The following is a 26,329-nucleotide window of genomic DNA, read 5'->3' on the forward strand; positions in this document are numbered from 1 at the left end:
ATATATATATCTCCATATAATTTCTCTTCCTTTTTACTTTGACTACAATGAATCTATTTCATGAAGCTTATAATCCCAGAGTAAAGAGTAGAAAGAGAGAAATAAAGAAACTTCATATGGAAAGGGGCAAAATTTCCCTGACCTCTGAGAGTTGAGATGCTGAATTGCTGTCAGCAAGGGAAGTTACAAACTGCACCAGAGAATCAGTGCAGTTTTCATAATGAATGGGGGCTAAGATTTGAACATTAACATTCCCCACCAGCTGGTGGTATTATTCTGGGGGCTAGAGCAGAAACACAAGGAGACACAGCCTAGGAGGAGGATGCTGGCCATTAGGGATGGACTTTTGATGATTATACCAGATCCTCAGCCTCTCTTCTCTTTCTTCTTCCTGCCCACCATGAGGTGAGTTGCCTTTGCCACATGCTCCTGTTACTACAATGTTGTGTCTCATCATGGAGCCAGAATCAATGGAGCCAAGAATTAGGCGTTGAATTATGTGAAACCACAAGCCACAATAAAAATCTCTTCTTTGACCATGTTGTACTAGCACAGTGGGGAATGCATTATACGGAATTAATATGCAATTTGAGCATTGGACAGAACAAGCAGCGATTATATATGACACTGTTCTCTAACCATATCTTTATTGTTTTTCAATTTTATCCTGGGTAATAGTTGCAAAAGTATTTTTTTTAAACATACTTATTTTGTGGAAGAAGGAACGCAAAAGAGGTGGGACCATACCATACAAAAATATCAAGGGAAATGGGGAAAAATGGGGACACTTTAAATGGGAAGGGTATGGAGGGAGGATAAGACAGGGAGAGAAAGAGGAGACATAAATAGTGCCTAGCTAGTATAAAACCAGATGGAATCCTATTAGTCCAAAAACCTACTGAAAAATTACACATACAGTATCTCTACACGAGTCCATGTGTATAAGTGAAGACTCCATAACAAGAAACAGTGCCAGACAGGAGAAATCTTCCTTTGAATTGTCAGCTAGGGTAGTCCAAGAGACTCCCAAAACTATACAGGCTATTGCCACAGTCCTTGATTGTCTCCCAGAACTTTTTAAGACTCTATTGCTGAAGACAGGACATACTTTGGACACAAGATTTGGAGCAATGGAGCTAGAGCTGACCTGGAAGCCACCTCCCCAGAAGGCTAGCTCCCATACCTTTGGAGAGCACTATGCAAGCTGGTCAGGGAGAACACAAAGTGATGGTCCAACCGCAGCTTCAAGGTCTAAAAACCACACCAGTGATCAGCACAGCAAACGACATTGGTGCAGTAGTGGCACTTTCAGCTTGTGGGAAATCAACAGCTGTCTAATTGGACTTAACACTCACTCAATGGGAGGAAACTCATGGCTGGTACTGTAAACCTAGCCAAATACAGATAGCTGGAGAGGTCATAGATCGTAGAGAAAACCCGAAGGCTCTGACATCCCTAGACAAATATAATTTCTTACTATGTGCAAAATATGAATCCTTAAATTTACAGACAAGTATCCCAGCCACCACCGATCAAAGTAGCTTCTTTTTCAACAGACAGAGAATATTACAGAGTTACACCACTGGTCACACATAGAGATTCTCTATGAATTGCCCAAACTAAGTGGCACATCTAGGATGCAACCTCTACACACAAGACTCATGGAACATAGAACAAGGGAGGAAGAGAACACTAATGCATCTTTCAATTCTCATTGATAAAGTTCTCTCATGCAACTGAGGGCTAGAAACAAAAAGGCCACAGATGGCCAAACTATAAAAGTTGGCAGAGTGTGGGTCCTTGGACAGGGCTCCTATATTGAGGTCCTCCCTCCCAGGGCTCACGGACCATTTCAGAAGAGGGGACAGAAAGACTGTAAGAGCCAGGAAGAAGGTGCATGACCATATGTAAGTAGTCCTACAAGCATCTGGGACCCTTCTCATACAAACCTGCAGCAGTAGTGTCAGCATGCACAAGACCCATGCAAATTTAGGCAGATAAAAACCCAGCACAGAACTGTGAAATGAGCAGCAAGCCCCAATCTTAGTTGAAGAATTATTGGCAGCTGATTAAGGCTGGGTGAGGAAGACCTGATCTTCTTGAAGGGAGAGACTCTAAATAGGCTGACTAAACCCTGGTGGATGAACTTACACTGAGGGACGTCTCAGGACACTAACTTTACATAACAGGCCTTAATACAAATGACAGAATGTATGAACTCCAGTGGGGGGGGGGGCTATGGGAGGGTGCGAAAGGGAAGGAGAAGGGGGATAAAGATGACTTTCTGTATGAAACACACAAAAATCAATAAAAATTTACATACTTTTTTGTGTTTAATGAATAAATAAAAACTGCATATGTATCTACTGCACTGTTTTGATGTATGTATGCATTGTGAAATTTAACTTGTTAACATTTTTTTAAACCTCACATCCTTACCATTTTGTGACAATGAGAACACATAACACACAAACTATACTCTTTTGATGATTTTTAAGAATATGGTACAAGTTGATTCTGATTTTTAGATTATTTAACTAAATCTTTTTCAGCCTCCACAATGAAGTGTAACCAACCGTCACATTAACCACGGGAAAAACCTACCGAGAATATAAATCTTAAGTCAGTTTTAAAAAGCACATAGATCATTAGAAATACCTGACCACAATATGCATTCAGGCTGATCAACTCCAAAATCCTCTTGCGAGATTATGAGATGTGCCCAGGCTTGTTCAATCTGTTTGGGCTCAAGTTAAGACATTGCCAAATCACAATCACTTGAATTTGTAGCATATAGTATTGGCTCAAAGAGCTTTCTTGCAACAATAAGAGGCATTTATCTAATCCATACTCAATTAAGTAGGGCATTATTAAAACTCTTTACAGATGAAAACTGAAATGCAGAGAAGTTAGCATTCTCTTCAACCTGTGAGTCACGCATAGCCAGAGGGCTGGCACCTCATACTGTAGGTGCTCTGATTAGGTGTCTGATATCCACTCATTGAGATTCAGCCAAGCAGAGATCCCATACTATGGCCATCAAGGACACAGAGCTGTGGATCTTATCTAAACTAACAACCTCGCCCTTCTTAACTGAAACATTATTCCAACATGTTTTCAAGATGATTTTTTGGTCAATCTAAACAGTGCTCAGAAAGCAGTGCACAGTAAGAAGTGAAGATCCAGTTGCTATGATTCCACCCACTCCCATAGAGTCACTCTCCAGGGTAACCATGGCCAGTGTCAGGTCTGTTTTCTTGCAGGCCTCTCCACTCTACCCACATAAATGTGCAATTTTAAGCAGAAATGGGGCAATTCTTTTAGTAGCATTCTGGTGCATGATTTTTTTTTTCTTACTCCTACACTCAGAATGAGAAATGAACAATCTGTTTAATACACAGAGAAATATCAAAGAAGAATATAATATAATAGATTGAAAGGATGTTCTAGAAGTAAAAGAAGACCTGGATAAGCCAGCTATCAATCATTGTTCTCAGTGGATTCAAATGCTGCTTGAGTTGAGTTTGGTGTGCTTACTCACTCCTAGGTCAAAAGAAGGAAAACACTAAATCAGACTAAATCCCCAAGTTGGGAAAAACCACACCTCCCACTGTGACTCTTTGTTTTCTGTAACCTCCTCTGGTCTGTATATTTATTAAGTTACAAAAGATAGTCTACTTCAGGAAACAAAATCATTTTTGTGTTTAAGACCTCGTTCATCCTTGGTGGTCTGCTAAGTGTAACAGTGAATAAGTCAAGTGGTCAGAGGGGCTGCATTTCCTTACTTGTGTCCAATTGTTAGCTTTAACTAAAACTTTAAAAGTGCTTAGGTGCAAGAACACCTGAGTACATACCACTATTTAATTCCAAGTGGCTTTAGAGAATGCTAAAAGAGAAAAAGCATAATATCTTCCTAAGTCTGGGAAGTAACAATATTTAGTAGTGACTACTCCTAAGAATGGAGACGTTAAAATGCATCATACTCTTTGATGATCTGGTCAGTGCTCGAAATTGAAATAAGTCTTAAAAAGTCAACTGAAAAAAATTAGCATCTGTTAGGATACTCTTGAGCTAAGCACTTGGGATATTAAAAACACAAAAGCAAAATGACAGATTTTTTTCCCCACTCAAATGTCTTTGTTTGGACATTGACATAGACGATATAATGCTATAATACTAGAGAATCAAAGACATTTTCTGAAATCCTTATATGGAATGAAGCTTGGAATCAGAACAGTGGTAATATTCCCAGGTTTACAATCCACTCTTTCATCACAGGGTGACAAATATGCTTTGTCTTTCTCAAATATGTTTTTGTCTTTCTCAAATAACTTTAAAATGGGACTGCTGACTTTATTGAGCAACCCTGTTATTTTTTAGCATAATTACAGCAGACATCCTGACTAGCAAAGTTGTTTTTAATCTATGTAAAAAGCACAATTAAAAGAGTAATTCTTTTCCACCCTCAATTTCTCCACCCATCTGGTAGCTGGTAGGGATTTGTATTACTACTTCATATGTTATAATAATATAATCTTTGATAAACAATCTGAGCTTAAGTGATTCCATTTAAATCATGTCTGGTGTGTCACATGTTTAAAATGACTTATGGTGGCATGATGAGTTCCCTGACTGAGCAATTTCAATCTTGCAGTTTTTACTAGAATACCCTATGTACAAACGCTTATGGGAATCTTTTCAAAGACTTCAGCTACTTCAATAAATGTAAATAGCACAATATAAGGAGTATCTAAAATATGTGAGCCTACTAAAACAAGCTGGATGCATACTGAATGGAGTAAAAATCAATTTACTTCTACCATTCACAAACCAGTGAGTTTCAGTAGACACACTAGCAACAATGCAATACCTCTGTGCAATGTCCTATTATTGGAGGGATTAGCCACAGAGCTCCTCCTTTGAAAGTCATAATTGAGGCTAGACTTAGCACCTAGACAGGCCAGGCTTTATTGAATAGATCTATACATGCACAATGCTCGGTTCTTTCCTTCTTAATCAAGTTGTATGATCCCATAACCTAAAGCCAGTTGGCTTTTACTCCTTTCAGAAGCAATTTAGTAATCAAAGGAACAGACTCAGCAGAAAACGGCATTACTCTGGGGGAAACGGATGGCTATTTAATGTAAGCAAAATCAATTTATTTCTACCTTTCATAAAATTGTCTTTAAGAATCTTATACTGAATTTGTTTTGAAATGTTATAGTAAACATAAATTTTCATTTTTATCATTTTAAAATTATATATATATATATATATGAGTGTTTGCCTGCATGTGTATAAGTACACTCGTGCCATGCAATGCCCATGGAAGCCAGCCTGAAACTGGAGTTAAGGACACTTGCTAGCTGTCATGTAGGTGTTGGAAACTGAACCCTGGTCCTCTGGAAAAGCAGCCAATGTTCTTTTTTTTTTAACTTTAAAAAAATTTATTGAGAATTTTTCATGCATACAAGGTATTTTGATCAAATCCATGCCCACTTCTTCCCCTCCAACTCCTCCCATATTTCCCCATCAATTTTTTTTTTCTGATAACTCCATTTACTCTTTCTTTTTGTGGGGCTTTTTGCTACTCTAACATTCCACCCCCCCGAAGAGGAACCCTAAAATCTCTTAAGGATTAGCTAAAAGCTCCCAAATACTTTTGACATTTTTGGCCTTTGGAACAGAGTATGTTGCTAAGAGGCCCAAGGACATTTTGACTGTTAGTCAAGAAACTGGCTACTTTTCTATGGGGTCTTTTTATCCTAACTTCCTAGCCAATTCCTACCTCCTATTCTTATCACACCATCTTCTGAAGATGTTACCCCAGTTGTTCAGCATGGAAGAAGCCAGAGCGGTCTGCATCCTGATTCCCTATCAGCAGCCAATGTTCTTAACCACTGAGTCATCTCTCCAAGACCTAGTTTTTTTCATTTTTGAAGTAATATAATAGGTACAGTACTGGAAACATTAGCCACCTTTAAACACATGTATTAATTTTTTTTAATGATAAACATTGTAGTGAATAATCAATTATCTATAGGTTTGGCTTTGGAGTAATTTTCTTAGGAGACATAATCATTTGGATGAAAGATTTTATTTATTCTATTTGATTCTTTTTTCTATCCTAGCTACAAAACAATAAAGTCACACTCGGTTGGAACTATAAACAGTTACAAATATCTTCATTACTTGTCTCTTCTTTAGGCTCCTCAGAAATTACAGTAATAATTGTCCAAACCAATGGGAAGTATTAATTAAAGACAAAGTAAGTTTTTGGGGGGACAACACTGGTGAGCTTCTACCCTCACCCTGACTATGGAATACCCGCTTTAGAGAATTGCTGCCTCTCCCCCAAAGCAATGACACTTTCTACTGAGTTTGTCCATTTGATTACTAAATTGCTTCTGAAAGGGAAAAAAGCCAACAGGCTTTAGGTTATTGGCAGGATCATACAACTTGATTAAGAAGGAAATAACTGTGCACTGTGTATGCATAGACCCATTCAATAAAGCCTGGCCAGTCTAGGTGCCAAGTCCAGCCTCAATTACCTTCAAAGGAGGAGCTCTGTGCCTAACTCCTCCAATAATACAACATGGCAGAGAGGTATTTCGTTGTTGCTAGTGTGTCTGCTGAAACTCACCAGAAAAGTTGCTTTCTTCTTCTGACTTGATGTAGCACACACAGTTGTTCTAGGACCTTGGGCTGATGGGCAACACCCACACTGTCTCTCAATTAGTCAGCCTATATCTGCCCTTGTTTCGAGTGCTACCTATAACTTCCCTAAACTAAAGGTCCTTGTTTTTCTGATTCTGAGTTTGGGTAAAACAGAGGGAGCATAGAAGCTTGCTTTGTATTTTAGGCATACAGTTCTGATAAATACCTGGCTTCCTTACTTTGAAGGTTTATTGGCAAAAAATTACCTATTTTACTTCCATCTCTGAAATTAGGAAACATGTTGTTATCTAAACAAACCAAATTGACTTATATGCAATGAACATATCTGAGATATTTTTAAAATTTTCTATTTCTAAGTTTTCTGTTACAGTTGTACATTAGTATTTTGCAAAAATATTTTATTTATTATTTTTATATTATGTGTATGAGCATATTGCCTATGTGTATGTGAGTGCACCCATGTTGTGCAATACCTTTCAGAAGAGACAGAGTCCCTGGAACTGGAATTATGGATGGCTGTTAGCCACCATATGGGTGTTGGGAACAGAACCCAGGTCCTCTAGCAAGAGCAGACAGTACTCTTAACCTCAGGGCCATATCTCTAGCCCTAATATATGAGTATTTTACACAAAACTCCTTAAAAAAAAAAAGAATTCACCAAGTAAGTAGTTCATTTTTGAAGGACAGCTTATGATAGTCTTAGGAATTAAAAAGAAAGATGAAAATTCAAGGAATTTCCTCATGGAAATTCCCCAGAGAAGAGTTCATCCTAAACTACTACTGGTGATATGTAGGAAGCCCTGGGAAAGACAGTTTGTTCCACATATTGTCCAGAGTCTGACACTAGCAGATGAATAATCCTTTGGGACTATGTCTCCCATGATAAGAGCACCTGGATCTCCCAATTGTTAAGGGGTAAACAGTTGCAATTTTCTATAAAATATTAGTATTTCTCCTTTGAATGAAAACAAGTACAAAATGATTATAATAAACTTATAAAATGTATAAAATTACAGTTTTGGGAAAGACAACATACTTTATTTTATTAAACTTATAACCCAATCAATAGCATAGATAAATTATACTGGAAATGTGTCTTTTATTTCAGTATAAATATATTACTTCCTACCTAAAGTCTACTTTCAACAACATACATCATTAAAGATAAAATGATGCCAATGGAAATCAGGAGTATTACTTGCTTTTATTTATTATAATAAAAATAATTTTAGGAGCCTTTTCTAGGTAACTCAATGGATCAGTGTATTTGGACCATATAATCAGAAGCTATATTTGAACACTCAAGATCCTCAAATGTTTCAGAAGTAGAAAGGTAAGCAATTATTTTCTACATTTAAAAGAATCATCTTTGACTTTGACGCTTATTTTATTGTTACTATTATTTTAGCCTCAATATTATTTTAAAAAAGTTAAACTAAGTGAAAATAATTGAAACTTTTTATTTGCAATACAATTTAAAGAAATGAAGTGCCTTTCCATTTTACTTAAGACAACTTATTCTAAAATATTTATATTATATGAATTACGTTAATAAAGAAAAATTGGCCCAAGGCCTAGAATCAAATGCAAAGGAAGTAAGACCCAAATTCATTTAAATGAATATAACATGAATATTCAATAAAAACACAAGTAAAATTATCTAGGACAAACACAAGGATCTTTTGCTTTTTATGTGAAGATTTTCTGTCCATCATTCTCAATTTACATTACCTCAGATAATTTATTCAACATATGTCTCTAACACCCTAACCTAGTCCCGGCTGTTTGGGTACATAACAAATCAACTCAATTGGAAAATTAAAATTTAAAATGAGTTTTTCCCTGCAAAATTTACCAATTTAAAAAATAGCACTAGTGAAAAATTGGGAAGGGAAATGAATAAATTAATACAACTTTTCGACATTAATTTGACTGGATCTATTAATATGATAAACATTTAGGCCCTTTGATCAAGAAACCCTTTTTATTAAAGTCCATTTTGAAAAAACATTGCTGAAGTTAACAGTGTGGATATAACTTATTATATAGCTATGTAAGAGCAAAGCAAACAAAAAGGAGGATCCCATTTCAATAATATCAAATGAGATAGAATAATGGACAATTTTTGTTCTTATATATTTTTCAAGGTTTGCAAAATAAAAAGTTATTTTCTATAGGCTTATAGATAATTATTATTAAGTGAGTATAACTCATGGACAGCTCTTATGGAATAATGGCTGAGGGATGTAGTTGATTGCTGTCTGCCAGGTAACCACAGCTCAGATGGGCCTTAATGTGGTTTCTTTTCCTGTTCTGAAACACATAGTGGTTGTTTTCCACATTCCAACTAAACTTATTTTTGAAAACTGTGACTTCACAAGTAACAAAACAGAAGCGACTTAGAATAACAAAATTTCATTTAAAAAAATCTGTCAGATTAGTAAAGATTTTTAAAATACCTATATGCTGAGCAGGTTGGTGGGTGGTTATTTCTACTACAGGTTGGTATGAAGTCTTCAGAAAATAAATATTCAGGCAATGTGGATTAAGAATCTCAAAAGTGTTTATTTTTTTTTTCTATTCAGAAATTGCACCTTCAGGATTCCCCATTATATTAGTCACTTTTCTGTTGCTGTGACAGAAACACTAACCAAAGCAATTTATAGAAGGAAGAGTTTATTTGAGCTTATGGTTCCAGGGAAATTACAGTCCGTCATGGCAGGGGAGCATGCAGCAGAGGTGGCTGGAGGAGCAGCGGAAGCTAAGCTCTCACATCTTCCAGCAGGCACAGGAAGCACGAGAACAACTGGAGATCCAGCAAGGCTTAAGAATTCTCTAAGCCCACCCCCAGTGATGTGCTTCCTCCAGGATAGCCACACCTTCTAAAACCTCCCAAAACAGTGCCACCATCTGGGGACAAAATGTCCAAATACTTGGAGTCTATTCACACCACCACACCCATCAAATAAATGACAAACATGCAGATAAAAACATACCTGTTTTTTTTTAATCTAACTCTACTTATGAAACTTAACTATATGAATGTAAAAAAGAGCTTAGTAATTAATAAATCTCCCATTCAAGGCAATACCAGGCAAACAAGAAGGACCACTATTAACAGGTGCCATCACTTTTACGTGGGAAGGCACAAAAATAGCTTCAAGAACAAGATGGATGCAATGTATAGAAAATACAGAATCACAAGATAATAAAACTTTCTAGAAAGGTTCATGTTTTGTACTGGCAATACTGAAAGTGGTAAACAGTAATTTTTATATTCCTTTATGTTCTTGGTCATAATTTCTAAATTTTCTACAATGAATATATATATATAGTTGATATAATATATAATTATATATACTACATAATATATACTATTTATGAAGCAAGAGGAAAAAATAAAGGACACAGAAAATTAGGGACTACTTAGAGGGAGAAAGCTAATCACTGAGAAAGGGAATGAAAAATGGGAAAGAAAAGTAGAGGAGTGCTTATGAACAAAGCACAATTCTATACATATAAAAACGTGTTACTATAACCCACCTGTATGCTAACCAAAGAAATCAATAAAAAAGTAAAATACATGCCTATGTATCTACAAAATTTAACATTCTGCTGGGCTTCATCTACAGAGTGAAGCCCAAATTGGTCAGGCTCACATTTGAGCCCTTCTATTCTGATTTCATTTCATCAGCACACACGTGTGTCTCATCAGTGCCCGACTAGAAATATCATCATCTGTATGCCAGGATATCTGCAGACATGTGTGGCCCATCCACATTCCTGTCTTCTTCCAATCAACACTACGGCCCCTCCTCCTAGGGTTTCTGATCATGACTTCTGGTTAAAAGTATTTTTAGCCAACTTCAGATATTTATGATATTTCAGGCCAAGTATGATAATCAAACAAAATAATTTTAGACTTTGATTCTAAGGAGCTCAGTCACAGCAAAGGAAGACCCTTCTTGAAGGGAACAAGTCTCTCATCAACATTTGTTAAATGACCAAAAATAGTCACTAGCCTGATAATGGTAGCTAATGCTTAATGGACATTTCCATTCAGAAAAAAAGGTTTTTAGCAAGAGCTTTACCCTTCAACGATCTCATTTAGTGCTCAGCACAGTCTTCTACTTCACACATGGAAAAGACTTATTCTCAGGTGGGTTATGACTATTTCTAAGGTGATGTAGTCAGCGTGGGCCTGAGATCTGGATCCATCTGTATCCCAAACCATGATGATTCTATACCAACATGCTTCTATATTACTAAATTTGCTTGTGAAAAGCCCACTAGGAATTATTTTTCTAGAACTATATTTAATTAATAGGACCAAAATTAATTGTGCCAGTTTACAAGAATTTCTTTTGCATATAATAACAGACACAAAACAATGCAAGTTTCTGTTGAGTCTCGCTGTGTGATGTTTACCTGTATAGGACCAGCCAATCTCTTCAACAAGTTTTCTCTGTTGCCTGTAGTATCCATAAGCCCAATCTATAATTTAAAAAAATGAAATGAAATGATTAATCTTCAGAAAAAGAGATGTTCAAAATTTTAAAAATATAAGGTGTTCGAATGATGCACACCATGAATGACATTTTTTATTATTCTTTTCTATGTTGCCTTCCCAAAGACTATTCAGTTACACCACCACCATTATCAACATCAATGCCCCTGTTCTGGAGTCCTTAGTAAAAAGTTTAGGAAGCACTTAAAGAACGCTGAAGTTTGGGCAGAGACAAAGCAATTGTCTGAGTATACTAGAACGGACTTAGAGGAGTCATTCCAAGGAAAGACAGCCAGAAAGCACAGTTTGCCTCTAAGATCAGTATCTGAAATTCTGTTCCTTAAAGATACTTTGGGATTTACAACCCAGTACACATCTGTAAATGCTTTAAGGAGCCCCAGAGATTGTCATATATTCACAACTTGTTTCCCTTCTAGTAGAAAATGAAATTAGGTATCTTGAGGAAATTGAAATTTTAACGTGTGAATGTGGCTAGGAAAAAGGCTTTATGTTAGACATTGTAGGTAAATTGGTCCCTGAAGGAATGGAAGTGCCTATGGAGATAAGGCTGTGGGGAGTTTCCAGGCCCATGAAGGTTAGGTAGATGCCTCATGGCCCAAGGAGAGATTCTCCAGAAGAGTCTCTCACTTAGAATGTGGCACAATGTGTGTGGGAAGAAGACAGGTGGATGCCAGAACCTCACTTTGCATAATTCAAAATGTGCTTGCAGCCATTTTGAAATAGGAATGCTAGGGGATGTTAGGGTTCAGGGTTCTACTTCCTGTGCCGTAGGACCTTGACCTCAGACTGTGGGAACACCTCTGCTCTAGTTCAACTACACTGAGGATAAAATAAACCTTTGCTCCCTATCTGGAACCTGATCAGTGTCATCCACAGAACTGTTTATGTAGAAAAGACCACAGGTAGTTTACTAATGAACTTGTGGAACATTGTCCATTCACAAATTGTTGTTCATTCACATCCTTCATTTGAATATGTACACACAGTATATTTAATTTTTCCAATTAATTGGGAAAAACTATTTCCGACGATGTGTTTGTTTGTTTGAGACTGGGTCTGAGGATGGCCCTGGACTCCTGCTCATCCATCCCCCACCTCTGAAGTGCTAGTATTATAGGAGGGTACCACCTGGCACTTTCATATTCACTGTCTATACTTTTGCTTTTATTGACAGATCCTGATTACTTCCAATATGCAAAGGTTTTAAGGATGTTTCATACCTTATTTCCCTGTTTCATGCCACATAGTATATGGCAATAAATGACATTTAAATTATTTTTTCTGTAATCTGTTTGTATGTGATGTGTGCATGATGTGTGTGTATGTGCATATTTGTGTCTATGAATATAGGAGTGCACGCCTCACAGGGTGAGCGTGGTGGTCAGAGGATAACCTTGGGTGTGTATCCTCACCTTCCACTCTGTTTTGAGTCAGGGTCTCTTTGTTGTTCACTGCTGGGTACAAGCTAGCTGGCTGCAGGTTTCCAGGAATTTTCATCTCTACATCCCGTCCTGGCATATCCATCCCCCTAGAGGACCACTGAGATTACAGCTTGCTATAAAGTTCAGCTTTTATGTGGGTTCCAGGGATTCAAACCCAGGCTTCCATGCTTGTGTGGTAAAAGTTTTACCAATTCAGCAATCTCTCCAGCCCCTCTCCAGGTTTTGAAAGGCTAAAAAGCTAAGCAAGGCAGTTAATGCAATCAGAATCCATAGATGAACAGTCAAACCTTATCTTGGAGAAATAAGGTTTTTTAATTGATTTTTTTCTTTACCTGTTTGTCTGGGTAAATGTTCTAGTAGCCATGCTACATATTTCAACATACTTATTTTTATTCTCTACAATAATTTTATTAAATATAATTTACATATCATAAAGTCACTCATTAATGTGTACAGTGGTTTTTCATGTATTTTCAAAGTTGTCAACCACCTTACCCACAATTTATAGAACATCTTTGATTCCCAAACAAATTTTATCTTAGTTACCATTCTACTCCGCAGTCCCCAACCCACACCTGGATCTCAGCCCTAGATGACCACTAATCCCTTCTGTCTATACATCTAAATATTGTAGCTATTTCATGAAAACAAAATTATACAGTGTATGGTTTTGTGATTAGTTTCATTCACTTTATATAAAGTTTTCAAGGTTCTTCCATCAAAACTTTATTCATTGTTACCATCTAAGAGGATTTTACTATATGGCAATCAAGACAGCATAAGTTCCATTAAACTTAGGGTGAGGTTGACCACTTGCTTCTTGGTACTAGGCTTCCAGCATCCCTTTCCTTAGACTACTAGTTTACCCTGGAAATTTTGGAACTGCAAAATCTTTCTCTTCCTGTTGAGATTTGGAAATACTTGCTAGTAAACCCAGAAACTTACTTCTCAAGTACCTGGGAACCAAATGTGAGATTGTAAAAGCAGGTTTGGTGCATGATCATAAGGAAGCAGTCTTCCAGGCCTCTGGGAACTTGCTCATATGAACTTGCAACAATGGTGACAGCATGCATATGACCCATGCTGACTCAATCAGACAATATCCCAGCATAGAAGTGGAGAAATAGGCAACAGGCCTCAACCTTAGCCAAGGAACTACTGGCAGGTGATTACTGCTGTGTGCGAGAGAGTTGATTTTACTCTAGTTAGGCTGACTAGACTCCAGAGGATGAACTTGTACTCGGGGACATCTGCGTACACAAACTTGACTCAAAAGGCGTTATCAGAATGCATGAAATTGAGGGGGAGTTATGAAAGAGTGCGGATGGGGGAAATGATTAAGATGTTTTGTATGAACTGCACAAAAGTCAATAAAAATATACATTGAAAAACAAAACAAAAAAGAAAAGCAATCATCAAAGGGAGATAGTGCCCTTGTCTCCCAGTGTCATTGGGACCTCACTGCAAGTGGCAAGAACAGGATTTCATTTTCCTTTGGATAAAGTTTGATAATAAGCACAGGCCTTCCATCACTTTCCCAAGCTGTCTTTCAATAATTTCTCACTAACACATCTTAGCCATTAGACACCTCATTCCTTACTCTGTAAGAGTTGAGTTCAGATTTGGTTTTGCTCTCTCTCTCTCTCTCTCTCTCTCTCTCTCTCTCTCTCTGGTATTGAACTGAGCAATTTTATTCTGCCTAAATACCAATACACCCACATACATACTTTATAAAAATAATAATACATAAGAAGCAAACTGAGGGGGTGCAGAGGTGGTTCAGCAGTTAAGAGCACTGGCTGATCTTGCGGAGGACCTGGGTTCGACTCCCAGCACCCACATGGTAGCTAACAACCATCCATAACTCCAGCTCCAGGTTATCCAACACCCTCTTTTGACCTCTTCTGGCATTGTATGACATAGGTGTACCTACCTACATGCAGGCAATACATTCACACATAAAGTAAAATTTTTATTAAAAAATCTTGAATTTTTCAAGATTTTACTGTCACTTCATATTACTGAAAAAAACCAGAAGGAAAAAATGTAAAACAGCTAAGGCCTCATGGTCTGCTACTATTTGAGAGTACTATACACAAAGCAAGTTTTCAGTTCTGAAATTGACACTACAAAATCTCTGAATAAAGTTTTCCTTGCGTGCTTAAATTTGCCTGCTGAAGGTTTTTGCTTTTGTTTTGGAATGGATACACCTCATTTTGTTTATCCATTCATCTTTTAATGGATGTTGTGTTGCTTTCATTTTTTGTTATTATGAATAATATGACTGTGAATAGCCATGTATGCATTTGTTCTGTGACTTGAAGATGAAATTAGGCTCACTCTTTATCTTTCAAATACAGATCTCTTAAAATGTTAGTCACATACGACTAAATTTAAATTCTGAGGCTAAAGGAATATACATAGCTGGGTGTTAGAAAGAGACTAAAAAATCAACTGGCTCAGACTTTAACAATCTAGAAAAAACATTTCTATTTTAGTGGTAAGGCGATTATGCTCCCCCAAAACGCAAGCAGCTTGCACATGCAGTCACTGAGGAAAATGAAAACATAAGGCTTGGCTCCTGCTCCTAGCCACTGAAGTGTCCCAGATTAAGTAGCTATTCCTTGCTTTCCTAAGGTGCTGGCCCTGAGCAGGAATCCCTGTATACCTTCCAGAGAAACAGAGCAGAGCAAAACAAAGGAACAAGCCAGGGGGTCCACTAGCACAATTTACTTAGACAAATAAGTTGCAGAGAATCTACTGTGATTTTTCCTGGCAATCAACTGGAATTTTCCTTTAAGACTTTGCACTCACCCTACAGAAGTGATTTGCTACCTTCTATGCATTTAAAATGTATTGTTTTAAATGCTAGATATTTTTATAATATAGAAGCATGCTGATGACTTCACAAGATCAGATACTGTAAAAAACTGTGTTTAGTCAGTTTTGCTTTGAGGTAAGTATAACAGTAAGCTCTTATTCTAACGATTCATTCCAAAGAGTGATAGAAAAACATCAAGCAATTTTCAGCTTTCCTGATAGGGCTTTATCACCACACAATGAGAGCACTTGTCTTTGGTTTTTAATTACATACATTAGGAAAGCTTTTTCAGTACAAGATTCCCAGGTGTTGGTGGCTCTCTTCAGCTTCTCTCTGTATTGTTTCCTTAATTGTTGCTTCAAACAATCCTGCTACACATTCATATGCTAATTACACAGTCCTTGGGCGTGAGAGAGTACCCTACTTTCAAAATTCTGCTTAGAGATCTGATAGATGAGACGCGATAGCTCCAATGAGCAAGGAAAAAAGAACTAAGCTCACTTTTGTGGCATTATATACTCTGAAAGCCTGTAAATCTGACATAAAATACAATTTATCGAAGTGCTTATACATTTTAAAATTCATTAAAATAGCAAATTAAGAATGATTTTTTTCCTGTTCCTGTGGATTTTAGTTTCTATAGTTTTTATATTTTGTTTCCATTTAAAGCACTTTATACATCTGTTTAAGTATGTTTTGTACTGATAAAACTAAGCAAGAAAGTTTGAGAAGGAAATGTACATATGTGTATATATATATTATATGGAATGTATTAGATATGAATGAATTTCTTTAAGTTACTCTGAAATTTGTTATGAAAACCTATTCTTTTTCTGGCTATTTTTTTCTTTTTTTTAAAAATTATTTATTTAATAACCACATACTTAGAAGAAGCATTTCATTACATCAGCATTGACATATTCAATAACAATTTTCTGAGCTAGGTTGCATCTTGAAAACCCATTCTTAATGAAGTAAGTTTGTTATTTCAGGTGACCTTAATATTCTTGTTTCAATCCATTTCATCTTATTCTTGCCTCAAAAACCAATATAAGGGGCTGATGAGATGGCTCTATAGGTAAAGGTGCTTGCTGCCAAGACTGATGACCTGAGTCCCATCCTTGGAACCCAAGTAGTGGAAGGAGAGAAAAGACTCCTGCAATTTGTATTCTGACCTATGCACATGCAGCTTGGCACAAGCATGTGCACACAGACACATATGAACATATGTACATATGCTTATTTTTCTCTGCACTCCTGTAAAACCAATCAAATGCTTTTACCACCACTAACATTACTATCCTCCCAAATAAAAATGAGGGTGCTCACTTTTAATTGTAAAATCACTTCTGATTGTGTTTGCCCCAAAGAAAGTCTTTGTTTTGCCTCTGTCAATATTTTATCATCTGTCTCCTACCATAGATTCTAGCAACGGTGTTCTGACAAAATATACACACAGAGACATGTACACATTTTAATTCCATACAGTGCCCAGACTATGAAAAAGAAGGGAAACAGATAGAAATTTGAAGTTTAAGATTCCAGATTTTGAAAGTAGACTTGCTCAAGGCAGATGACACTTTGCATATCTGATGTTCTTAAAGACGTCACTAAGGATCTTCAGAAGATGGGACAAAAAAGGTAGCTGGTAATCGAAACCTGGAAGGATGGAGAAGAAGCTAAAGGCTTAGAGATGCACTTTGAAGCCCTTGAGTAATATGGTTAAGGAAAGACAGAAGCGGAGGGTCAGAATGTCCCAAGGAGAGGAAGAGGAAGCCACAAACAGTGGAGTTTTCTAAAATCATGGGGCCAGGTGCACTCTCATGGAGGGTCTGTGGGTCATCTTACTCCTGGTGACAGTCACTGTGAGAGAAGGGCCTGTGAATCTTCCCACCTTAATTTTCAGCTTATTTTCTTCCCCGATAGAGACTTCTTTTTAATATATATATATATATATATATTGGATTTATTTCTATTTAATGTGTGTGAGTGTTATGCTTGCATGTATGTAAGTGCACCCATGTTGAGCAATGCCTGAGGAGGTCAGAAGAGGGAGTCGAATACCCTGGAACTGGAGTTCCAGGCAGTTGTTAGCCACCATGTGGATGCTGAGATTCAAACCCCAGTCTTCTGCAAGAGCAGGCAGGGCTCATAACTGCTGAACCATCTTTCTTCCAGTCCCAAGATTTCTTCTTTTTGTTTTTTAAATGGGTAGGCTGTATTCTATTGAGTTGATGGAAGTGTGTTATGGGCTCTTGTTGAAGTCTATCAAAGAAGAAATATGAAATATGAAAGATAAATGTTTTAGCTGAAGTGAACAGGGTACGTGTATTTCTGAAGAAAGGTAACTGACTGGTAGAAACCTGAAGAAGAAGCTAGAAACCTATGGAGACAATCTAGAATCATCATAGCAATTATCATCCACAAATATTTTGACATGCAGATATTATGCAGCAGTGATTAAATAAAAAGATTGACAGTGACAGCAGTCATAAATAAGCCCCTTCTCTGAGGAGCAAAAAAATAAAATGAAATAAAATCAGAAATAAGTTTCTTTAAGAAAAGACTTAGCTTTTAATGAAAAAACACTCGTGAACACATCGCCCAGGAATAAAGTCCTTATGTGATGTAGTAGATATTTTTCCACAACTGTAGCCAAATACTTGACAGAAACAACTTAAGGGAGGAAAGATTCACTTTAGCTCTTGGTTTCACGGGGTTCAGGCCATGGTTTCTTGATCTCATGTGCTCGGGCAGAGCATCATGGCTGTGGGGACTGTGGAGGAGGAGGATGTCTCTAATGGCAGACCAAAAGCAGTGAGACTGATATGGGCTGAGGAGACTCTACCCCCATTGAACCTATTTCTCTAGCCAGGTCTCATCTTCTAAAGTTTTCAGAACTTTCCAAAATAGCGCCACCAGCTAGAGACCAACCCCCAACACACGAGCCCATGGGGAACATTTCCTATCCAAACAATAACGTGTTTAGATTTTCCTGTTATAATTGTCTTTCTCCTTTTGACAAGGGCATTGCAGTCATGATCCAAGCGATAAAACTTATGCAGCTAACTAATGCAACCTTTCTATGCAAAATTAATTTTACCTATGAGTAGAGCATTTTTAATATCGTTAAGTAATGCACTTCATGTCAATGCAATTCTCTACTTAGGGACAGTCTATCAATGGTATATTTTCTCAGTGTATTCTCTTGTCATTGACTGTTAAGGATTAGTTTCCAATCAAAGTAAGCTACCATGTAGCCTATCCTTTTCTGTCTTGAATATCAACTTTTATGCAGTATATATGCAAAAACATCTGTGAAATATGACCATTAATTATAATAAATTCAGGCAATATGGCTTGTTTAGTATTAGGTAATTATTCAAACATTTTCTTAATGTTTACCACTATAAATATAACCCAAATCTCTAAAAGTGTTTCTTTGTAAAATATATATATTACTTCAGCCTACTCTAGATATTTTTATTTCAACTGTCTCCCAGTATGAGAAAGAAAAGTTTCATTGATTTTTCTCCATCCTGCAAAAGCTTAAAAAACAGTAGTTTCTACAGTCTCAAAACATAATAGAAACATAGTGTCAAAATGGAGGACACTTTATATAACCAAAGACAGAGAATTCTGGGGGAAAAAAATGAATCCACATAACTTCTTTATAAAGAGTAAGGCTAAAGAGATAAAAAAAAAAGTAGATGCCTGAAGCACAATATGAAAAACCAATCAACTGATAAAATTAACAAAAACTATATAAAGCTTAGAAAAAAAAAGAATAATGTAAAGGAACAAAGGGGGCCAGCTCTTCATATACCTATTTCAGTAGTGAGACGTCCAATTAAGTATATGTCTCTGAGGACTAAAGGAGAGTTGGAGGTAAGCAATTAAACTCTATTGTTCCTTAGACACTGAGAACTACGCTGCTTTCCCAGAGAGAATTTGGGTGCTGGCAATATGTTCACCCACCCCATTCAAAGTTTCCAGCGAAAGCTCAAAATATTCACAGGCTTGTCTTGGAAAGTATCTAGAGTATTTTCCTCCACTTGGGCTTATACTTTTAACCTATAGCGATTTATCCATATGTTTAGAGTCAAGGACTTTTCAAATTTAAAAACATGTTCATAATTTTGATCCTCATCCCATAAATACTTATGCATGCCTCTTTAAGACAAACTAAAAAAATATAAACAAATACTTTTAACATCACTTACAATCCTGTCTCTGTAGATAATTACTGCTTACAATTTTGCATATACATGTCTTATTTATTATTGTTTGATTATTTAATAGATACATGTAATGTGTTTTGATCAAATCCACCCCCAATTCTCTCTTGCCTAGTTCCTCCCCTATCCCACACCCCATTTTTCCCTCCCAACTTCATTCATGTGCTCTTTTTTTTTTTATTTTTTTTAAACCCGTATAATATACTTAGTGCTACCAGTATGCACATGAGTGTATTGGAGTCTATTGGAGCATGGGTAGCCATTCCATGAATAAAGCTGACTGTGCCTCCCTCAGCAGCTGTCAGGTGCCCTTAGCTAGGAGAGGACCTTTATGAGCCCCTCCCCCATCTATGCAGAGAGTTTTGTTTGACTTGATCTTGTACAGGTTTTGTGCATGCAGTCACAGCCACTGTGAGCTCATGTGTGCCACAGCCCTGCCATGCCTGCAAAACACTGTTTTGCTGTAGACATCCACCACCTCTGGCTTTTACAATCTCTCAGTCTCCAACAGAGATGAAGTGATTTCTGAGCCTTGATGGGGAGGGCAGGTAAAAAAAATTTAAGTTATATATTCATGTTTATTTAATTTAATTTACATAAACTTAAATGAACCACTTATTTATTTGATAAAATATATTTTCCATAAACTAATATATTACTGATCTAGCCTCAGGGTAATGAATATGTTTTTATAGCATCATAGGAATCCACTGAAAGCATTTTCTGTATTTTGGATACTGATATTAAAAAGTTGGGGCTAGAGAGATGGCTCAGTGATTAAGAACACACACTGTCCTTGAAAAGGATCTTCTAAGTTTGGTAATTAGCACCTATGTTGGATGTCTCACAATTGCTTGTAGCTCCAGCTCAAGGAGACCGATGCCTTCTTCTGGCCTCTGCAGGCACTGTACTCATGTGCACAAACCCACACACAGACACACACATGCATATAATTTAAAAAATGATAAAATCTTTAAAAGTTGATTTAAGTTTGAAAATCTTTTTTAATGGACTTAAATAATATGAATGGTGACAGGTTCCATTTAAGCCAGCTCAGATTAAGCTGTATGTATAAAATAATGGCACAGAAGATTAAATACTATTTTTATACACATTCAAAAAACAGTGAGATGGTACAAGTTATCACACAGTGAGATAATCATAACTACCTAGCTTTGCACCCGTAACCAATAATAAATTTGTTTTTACATAAAAGAAAGATCTAATTGTTAACACTGTAATAATGAGAATAAAGAAATTAACATGTAAAAATAACAGTTAGGAGGAGCTGAAAATTTTAAAAATATGAAAAGAAATATGTGTAAGAATACATTCATAAAAGAGGTTAGGAAACAGAATTTGTCACATTATTAAATGTGTTATTATTTTATATCATACAATTATGCTGTTGTGTGCTTGTAAAAAAATATCTGTGGGGGCTGGAGAGATGGCTCAGCACTTAAGAACACTAGTTGTTCTTGCAGAAGACCTGGGTTCGAATCCCAGAACCCACATGGCAGCTAACAACTGTCCATAACTCCAGTTCTAGGGGTTCCAACAGTCTCTTCTGTCCTCCATGGGCATTGCATGACACAGGTACACATACCTACATGCAGGCAATACACACATACACATAAAATAAAAATAAAAAATAAAATTTTTAAAATTATCTGTATTATCTGTAAATCATTATCTGTACAGTACAGTATGATTATTCAATAATATAAATAATATTGTTGCCATGCAGTCTTTTGCCCTCCTGCTCCCACTGAAATCCAGTGTAGAGTAATATTTGCTATGCCAATCTATGACTGGATTACTCCAGATGTTCTGGACAACTTGAAAACTAATATTAGCAGCTGCAGGATACAATGGAACCCTTGAAAAGCATAAATTACCAAGAAAATACATAGAGAAATCAAGCTAGAACTGAGCCCAAAGGTTGCTTTTCCTGGTTAGCTTTCATAGTTCTGGAAGGCTCTATGCAGGTTGCTGTGGGAGAAAAATCATCAAGAGTCTTACCAAGCTATGGAATCTGAACAGTATACTACCCACCAGTCAGTCAAGATGTGCCCATTGGTGCAATAGTGGCATGACTGTCATAAGGTAACCAATTGCTTTCTGACTGCATTTGCAGCCTACTCCACAGGAGGGAATTCATGCCTGATAGTGTAAATCCAGTCAAAATTCCATTGTTAGGGAGATCATAGACCCTATTAGGGAAGCTACTACTGTTGTTTTGCTAAAGGGACATATGCATATCAAATGACCTTTTAAATATTTGGTTATGCCTATAGATTAGTGCGGCTCACACTGTTATCAGAGAAGCTTCTTTCTGCAGAGGGTGACAATTATTGCAAAGACTCATAACTAGTCAATATGCTGAGAATAAATGACTCCAGAATGCTCAGCCCCAAATGAAACATCTATATCACCCCTTTCAAGGCTCAGAGAACATCACAGAAGAAGGAATGGAAATAATGTAAGTACTTAAGGGAAAAAGGGGAGGAATAGAATGCTGCCTTCCAGGCATGATATAGCTGTTGAACTCAGGAATTCACAGTAGCTCTGATGATCTACACAAGATTGAACCTGTCAGCACTCTATCATAGATGGGCAAGGGGCCCATGAGGCCCCACCCCTCTCTGAATAGTCATTGGCAGCTAATGGCTGCTGGTAGAGATGGTGGCATTTTTCTTCAGTGATGTAGCTACTGGTAGGTTGCCTGTACTCCTGTAAATAACCCCTACCCATGCTTATATAAGTAACTTAATTAAACCCATTGAGTTACCAAAACAAACAAAAAAAAGATAAGAAATTAGAGGAGTACTGACTGGGAAGAGAAGGGATGCAATTGAAGGGAGGACAAAAATGTAATAAGGGTTAATATGATCAAATACATTATATACATGTATGAAAATGTCATAATGAAACCTATTATGATATATAATATATGCTAATGAAATGGTGATAAAATGAAGAGCTCTACTTTATTCTTCTACAGGAAATTTAACTTGGGGGACATTATCAACTCTATAGATTGATGGATATATCATACCTTACAGGAATGTCTTTGATTGAAAGAAATATTCTGAGGTAAATATAGAAAGAGAAATGTTAAAAGAAAAAAAGACATATAAAAAGAAAGATAAATGGAAAGCAATAATATGTAAGAGAATTTAGATAAAGAATAAAATAATAAGGACTTGATCAACTAAGTGCTGAAAGACAAATGGATAGACAGATTAGAAAGACACTACCTAGCACTAAAATTGGACCTAGGGTAGATACAAATTTAATCTGTGATAAAGCAAACATCACACTGATAGGAAAAAATATTGAAGTTAAACATATTACAAACATTGGCTATTTGGAAAGGAAATTAAATCACATTTCATATATACATCAAAACTAATCCCAAGTCGACTAAAAATGCTTAAAACAGGATGCACAAAAAGTGTATGAAAAAATACATGAACAATTAGTTTATAGTAAGATGAGAATACCTTTCTATGCATTAACAAATATATAAAAACACTCAGAGCTTTCATTATATGACATTTGAAGCTTGAATATGAAAATATTTAATGAAATGCAAGTTGTAAATGTTAAATTTAAAATATATTAAATGACTACAATAATATATGTGAAACATAAAATTCCTACAAATCATTAAGAGCAAAAATACAGATATATTGTTAAAATATAGGCAATAAGTTTATTGAGTTGTTAGACTGGGACTATGAAGATAGCTAGTTGGTAAGGTGCTTGCTTTGCAAGCACAAGGACCTGAATTTGATCTCTAGAAAACATGTTTGAAAAAGAGAGAAAGCCAGGTGTGGTGGTGCACACTTGTAATCTTGGTGCTGGGTAGGTGGGAACACAGGGATCTCTAGGTTCCCTTGCCAATTGGAATATGCTACTTGTCAAGTTTCATGCCAGGGTAAGATACTGTCTCAAAAAATGGCGGATAGTTGGAGCTCAGCACTTAAGAGCATATATTGCTCTTGCAAAGTACCTAGGTTCAGTTCCTATCACCTACAGAGTGACTCACAACCATCTGTAACTCTAGCTCCAAGGGCTCAGATACCCTCTTCTGGCCTTTGTGGGCACCAGGTATGCATGTGGTGTACATACTTACATGAAGGCAAGCACTCATACATATAAAATAACAAAATAAATCTTTGTTTAAAAATGATGCACAGCACCTGAGGAGCAACACTGGAAGTTGCCTTCTGGCCTCTAAATGCATGTGCACATATACATGCATGCACACCCACATATATATGTACCTGCACACATATGTGTGCATGGGCATACACAAAAACCCACAGAAATTAAAATAAAACTAAAGAGCATGAGTTTATAGAATAGACTTCCAAAGGATTTGTTATTGTTATTGTTATTATTGTTGTTAGTTTAATAGTCATTGATGCTCAAAGAATCTTAAGATATTCACATACACAGGTGGAAGAATAAGCAAGTGTTTTGAAAGGTAAATGGAATGGGGTAAGGTCCTTAATATTTTTCATATCTTCTGACACAGTAATTATATTTTAACACAAAGCATCATACTTTTTTGTCTATTTTTTTGAGACAGGGTCTCCTTGTAACCCCAGCTGTCCTGGATCTCACTATGTAGACCAGACTGGCCTCGAACTCACAAAGATCCTCTTGCCTCTGCCTCCCAAGTGCTGGGAATAAAGGCGTATGCCACCATAAAGCACTAACAAGGAAGAGAGCAGAAGATTGTATTCCAAGATGGTAACAGTTCTGCAAGTTAGGTACTGGAAAATAGGGAGCTTAAATTATGTAATGTCTGTACTATGAAAAAAATGTGGTTAGTAAGATTATATTTATATTGTATTTCAAAAATGTTCATGATGTGACAAACACATAATGCAAACAATTATCCACAATTATGATATAGTTTTATAAACATTACATATATAGAGAAATGTAAGTTTCACTACATGGTACCCTAGGGAGGTGATTTTGATTTTTTAATTTTATTTTATGTGTATGAATGCTTTGCCTGCACATATTTAAGTGTACCAGTGTCATGCAATGCCCACAGAGGCCAGAAGAGGTCATCAAATTTCCTGGAACTAGAGTTACTGATGGTTATTGTTAGCTGCCATGCGGGTGCTGGGAACCAAACCTGGGTCTTCTGCAGGAACAGCCAGTGCTCTTAACTACTGAGACATCTCTCCAGGCTCTGATTTTGTTTTTGATTTTTAAATATACTCTTTTGACTTGTATATCTGATGAGAATGAGTGCTGAATGGTTTCAGTTGTCATTTTTACATACCACAGAAGAGGGAACCTCAGTAGGGGAATTTCCTCCATTGAATTACCCTATCAACATGTTTGTCAGGCATTTTCTTGATTGCTGAGTTAGGTGGGAGGGCCCAGGCCACTGTGGGTAGTGTTCCCCTAGACAGGTTATCCTGGGTTGTACACAAAAGCAGGCTGAACACAAGCCAGAGGAAAAAGCCAGTAAGCAGTGTTTGCCCATGGTCTGTGCTTCAGCTCCTGCCTCCAGATTCCTGCCTGCCTTGGCTTCCCTTGATACACTGTGAGCTATAAGCCAAATAAACTCTTTCCTCTCAAGTTGTTTTTAGTCATCGTATTTATCATAGTAACAGAAAAGTAACTCAAACAGACTGTATTCCTTCATTTTTAAATTCAGTGTACATACACTTTGAAATATTCTCCCTAATTCTACAACCAGGCAAATTAGGGACAAATACCTATATATTCTGAAGACTGTGTAAAATTTTTCAAGTTCATTTTAACTTCTTATTTTGAATTTTACAATAAAAGCTAATTCTTATTCGCAAGAAACTATGCACACATGCAACACGAGCTTTTTAAAGTTCAGCTGAGGAAATCATAGCCAAGTGTACACATGACAGCCTGGTTCAGCACTTAGGTCACCAAGATACTTAATATACAAGAGGCATAGATAATTCACAGACTGTCCCAAAGGCCTCACAGCCACTCAACGTGAGTGGGTCTTCTGTGTAAGAGTAAACCTTGAAACTGCCTTATTCTGATTTGTGTCTTATTTCCAAAACACTTCTACATAGGTAAAATTAGGCCCCAATAATCTATACATTAAGCAGGAAAATCTGGCAGCTTTGTGTGCTAACTTATTCTGAAATAAGTGTGGATAGTGCATTAAATCTGCTGCCAGCATGCTGATAGATTCATTACGCAGTTAAATCTGGGCTCAGAACACAAGTTTTCTTGACTCCTTTCCAGGGTATGGACTGGAAATTCTTTTTTGTCATTAATGCCATATAGACTGTTTTTATGGGTCTAGAAAGAAATTTTAAAATATTCATAGGAAGTATTTCAAAATAATTAACTTGTTGATGCTTTTTCAATGGATTTTTAATGATTTAACTTTTTGATTTGCCAATATATTTTATGAACTGAATAAGCTATGTGCTATTGCTCATCAAATCTACTTAAACCAGTCAATATTTAAAAAAGAGATCAGAGTGAGTACGGTAGACTTGCATAGTTTTAATTATGCACATATGGGACTATTTTCCAAATTTTATCTTTTAGCTATTTAAGTATTTACGGGTTTTTGTTTTTTGTTTTTTTTTTT

The 26,329-nt window shown here is 36.6% G+C and overlaps 1 protein-coding gene across 6 annotated transcripts in view; it reads right to left on the bottom strand.

Annotated features, from left to right (window-relative positions):
- Ptprz1 (protein tyrosine phosphatase receptor type Z1) overlaps positions 1-26,329 on the bottom strand; it is a 193,065-nt gene that overhangs the window by 127,969 nt on the left and 38,767 nt on the right. For all 6 annotated transcript variants that reach the window (XM_008828876.2, XM_008828878.2, XM_008828880.2 and 3 more), the window contains exon 2: positions 11,107-11,172. In XM_008828876.2, coding sequence (XP_008827098.1) covers positions 11,107-11,172 — 66 coding nt within the window. The remainder of the gene's footprint in view (positions 1-11,106; positions 11,173-26,329) is intronic.

The sequence above is a fragment of the Nannospalax galili genome, unplaced genomic scaffold (genome assembly GCF_000622305.1).
Source record: "Nannospalax galili isolate Female #2095 unplaced genomic scaffold, S.galili_v1.0 scaffold413, whole genome shotgun sequence".
NCBI classification, from domain to species: Eukaryota; Metazoa; Chordata; class Mammalia; order Rodentia; family Spalacidae; genus Nannospalax; species Nannospalax galili.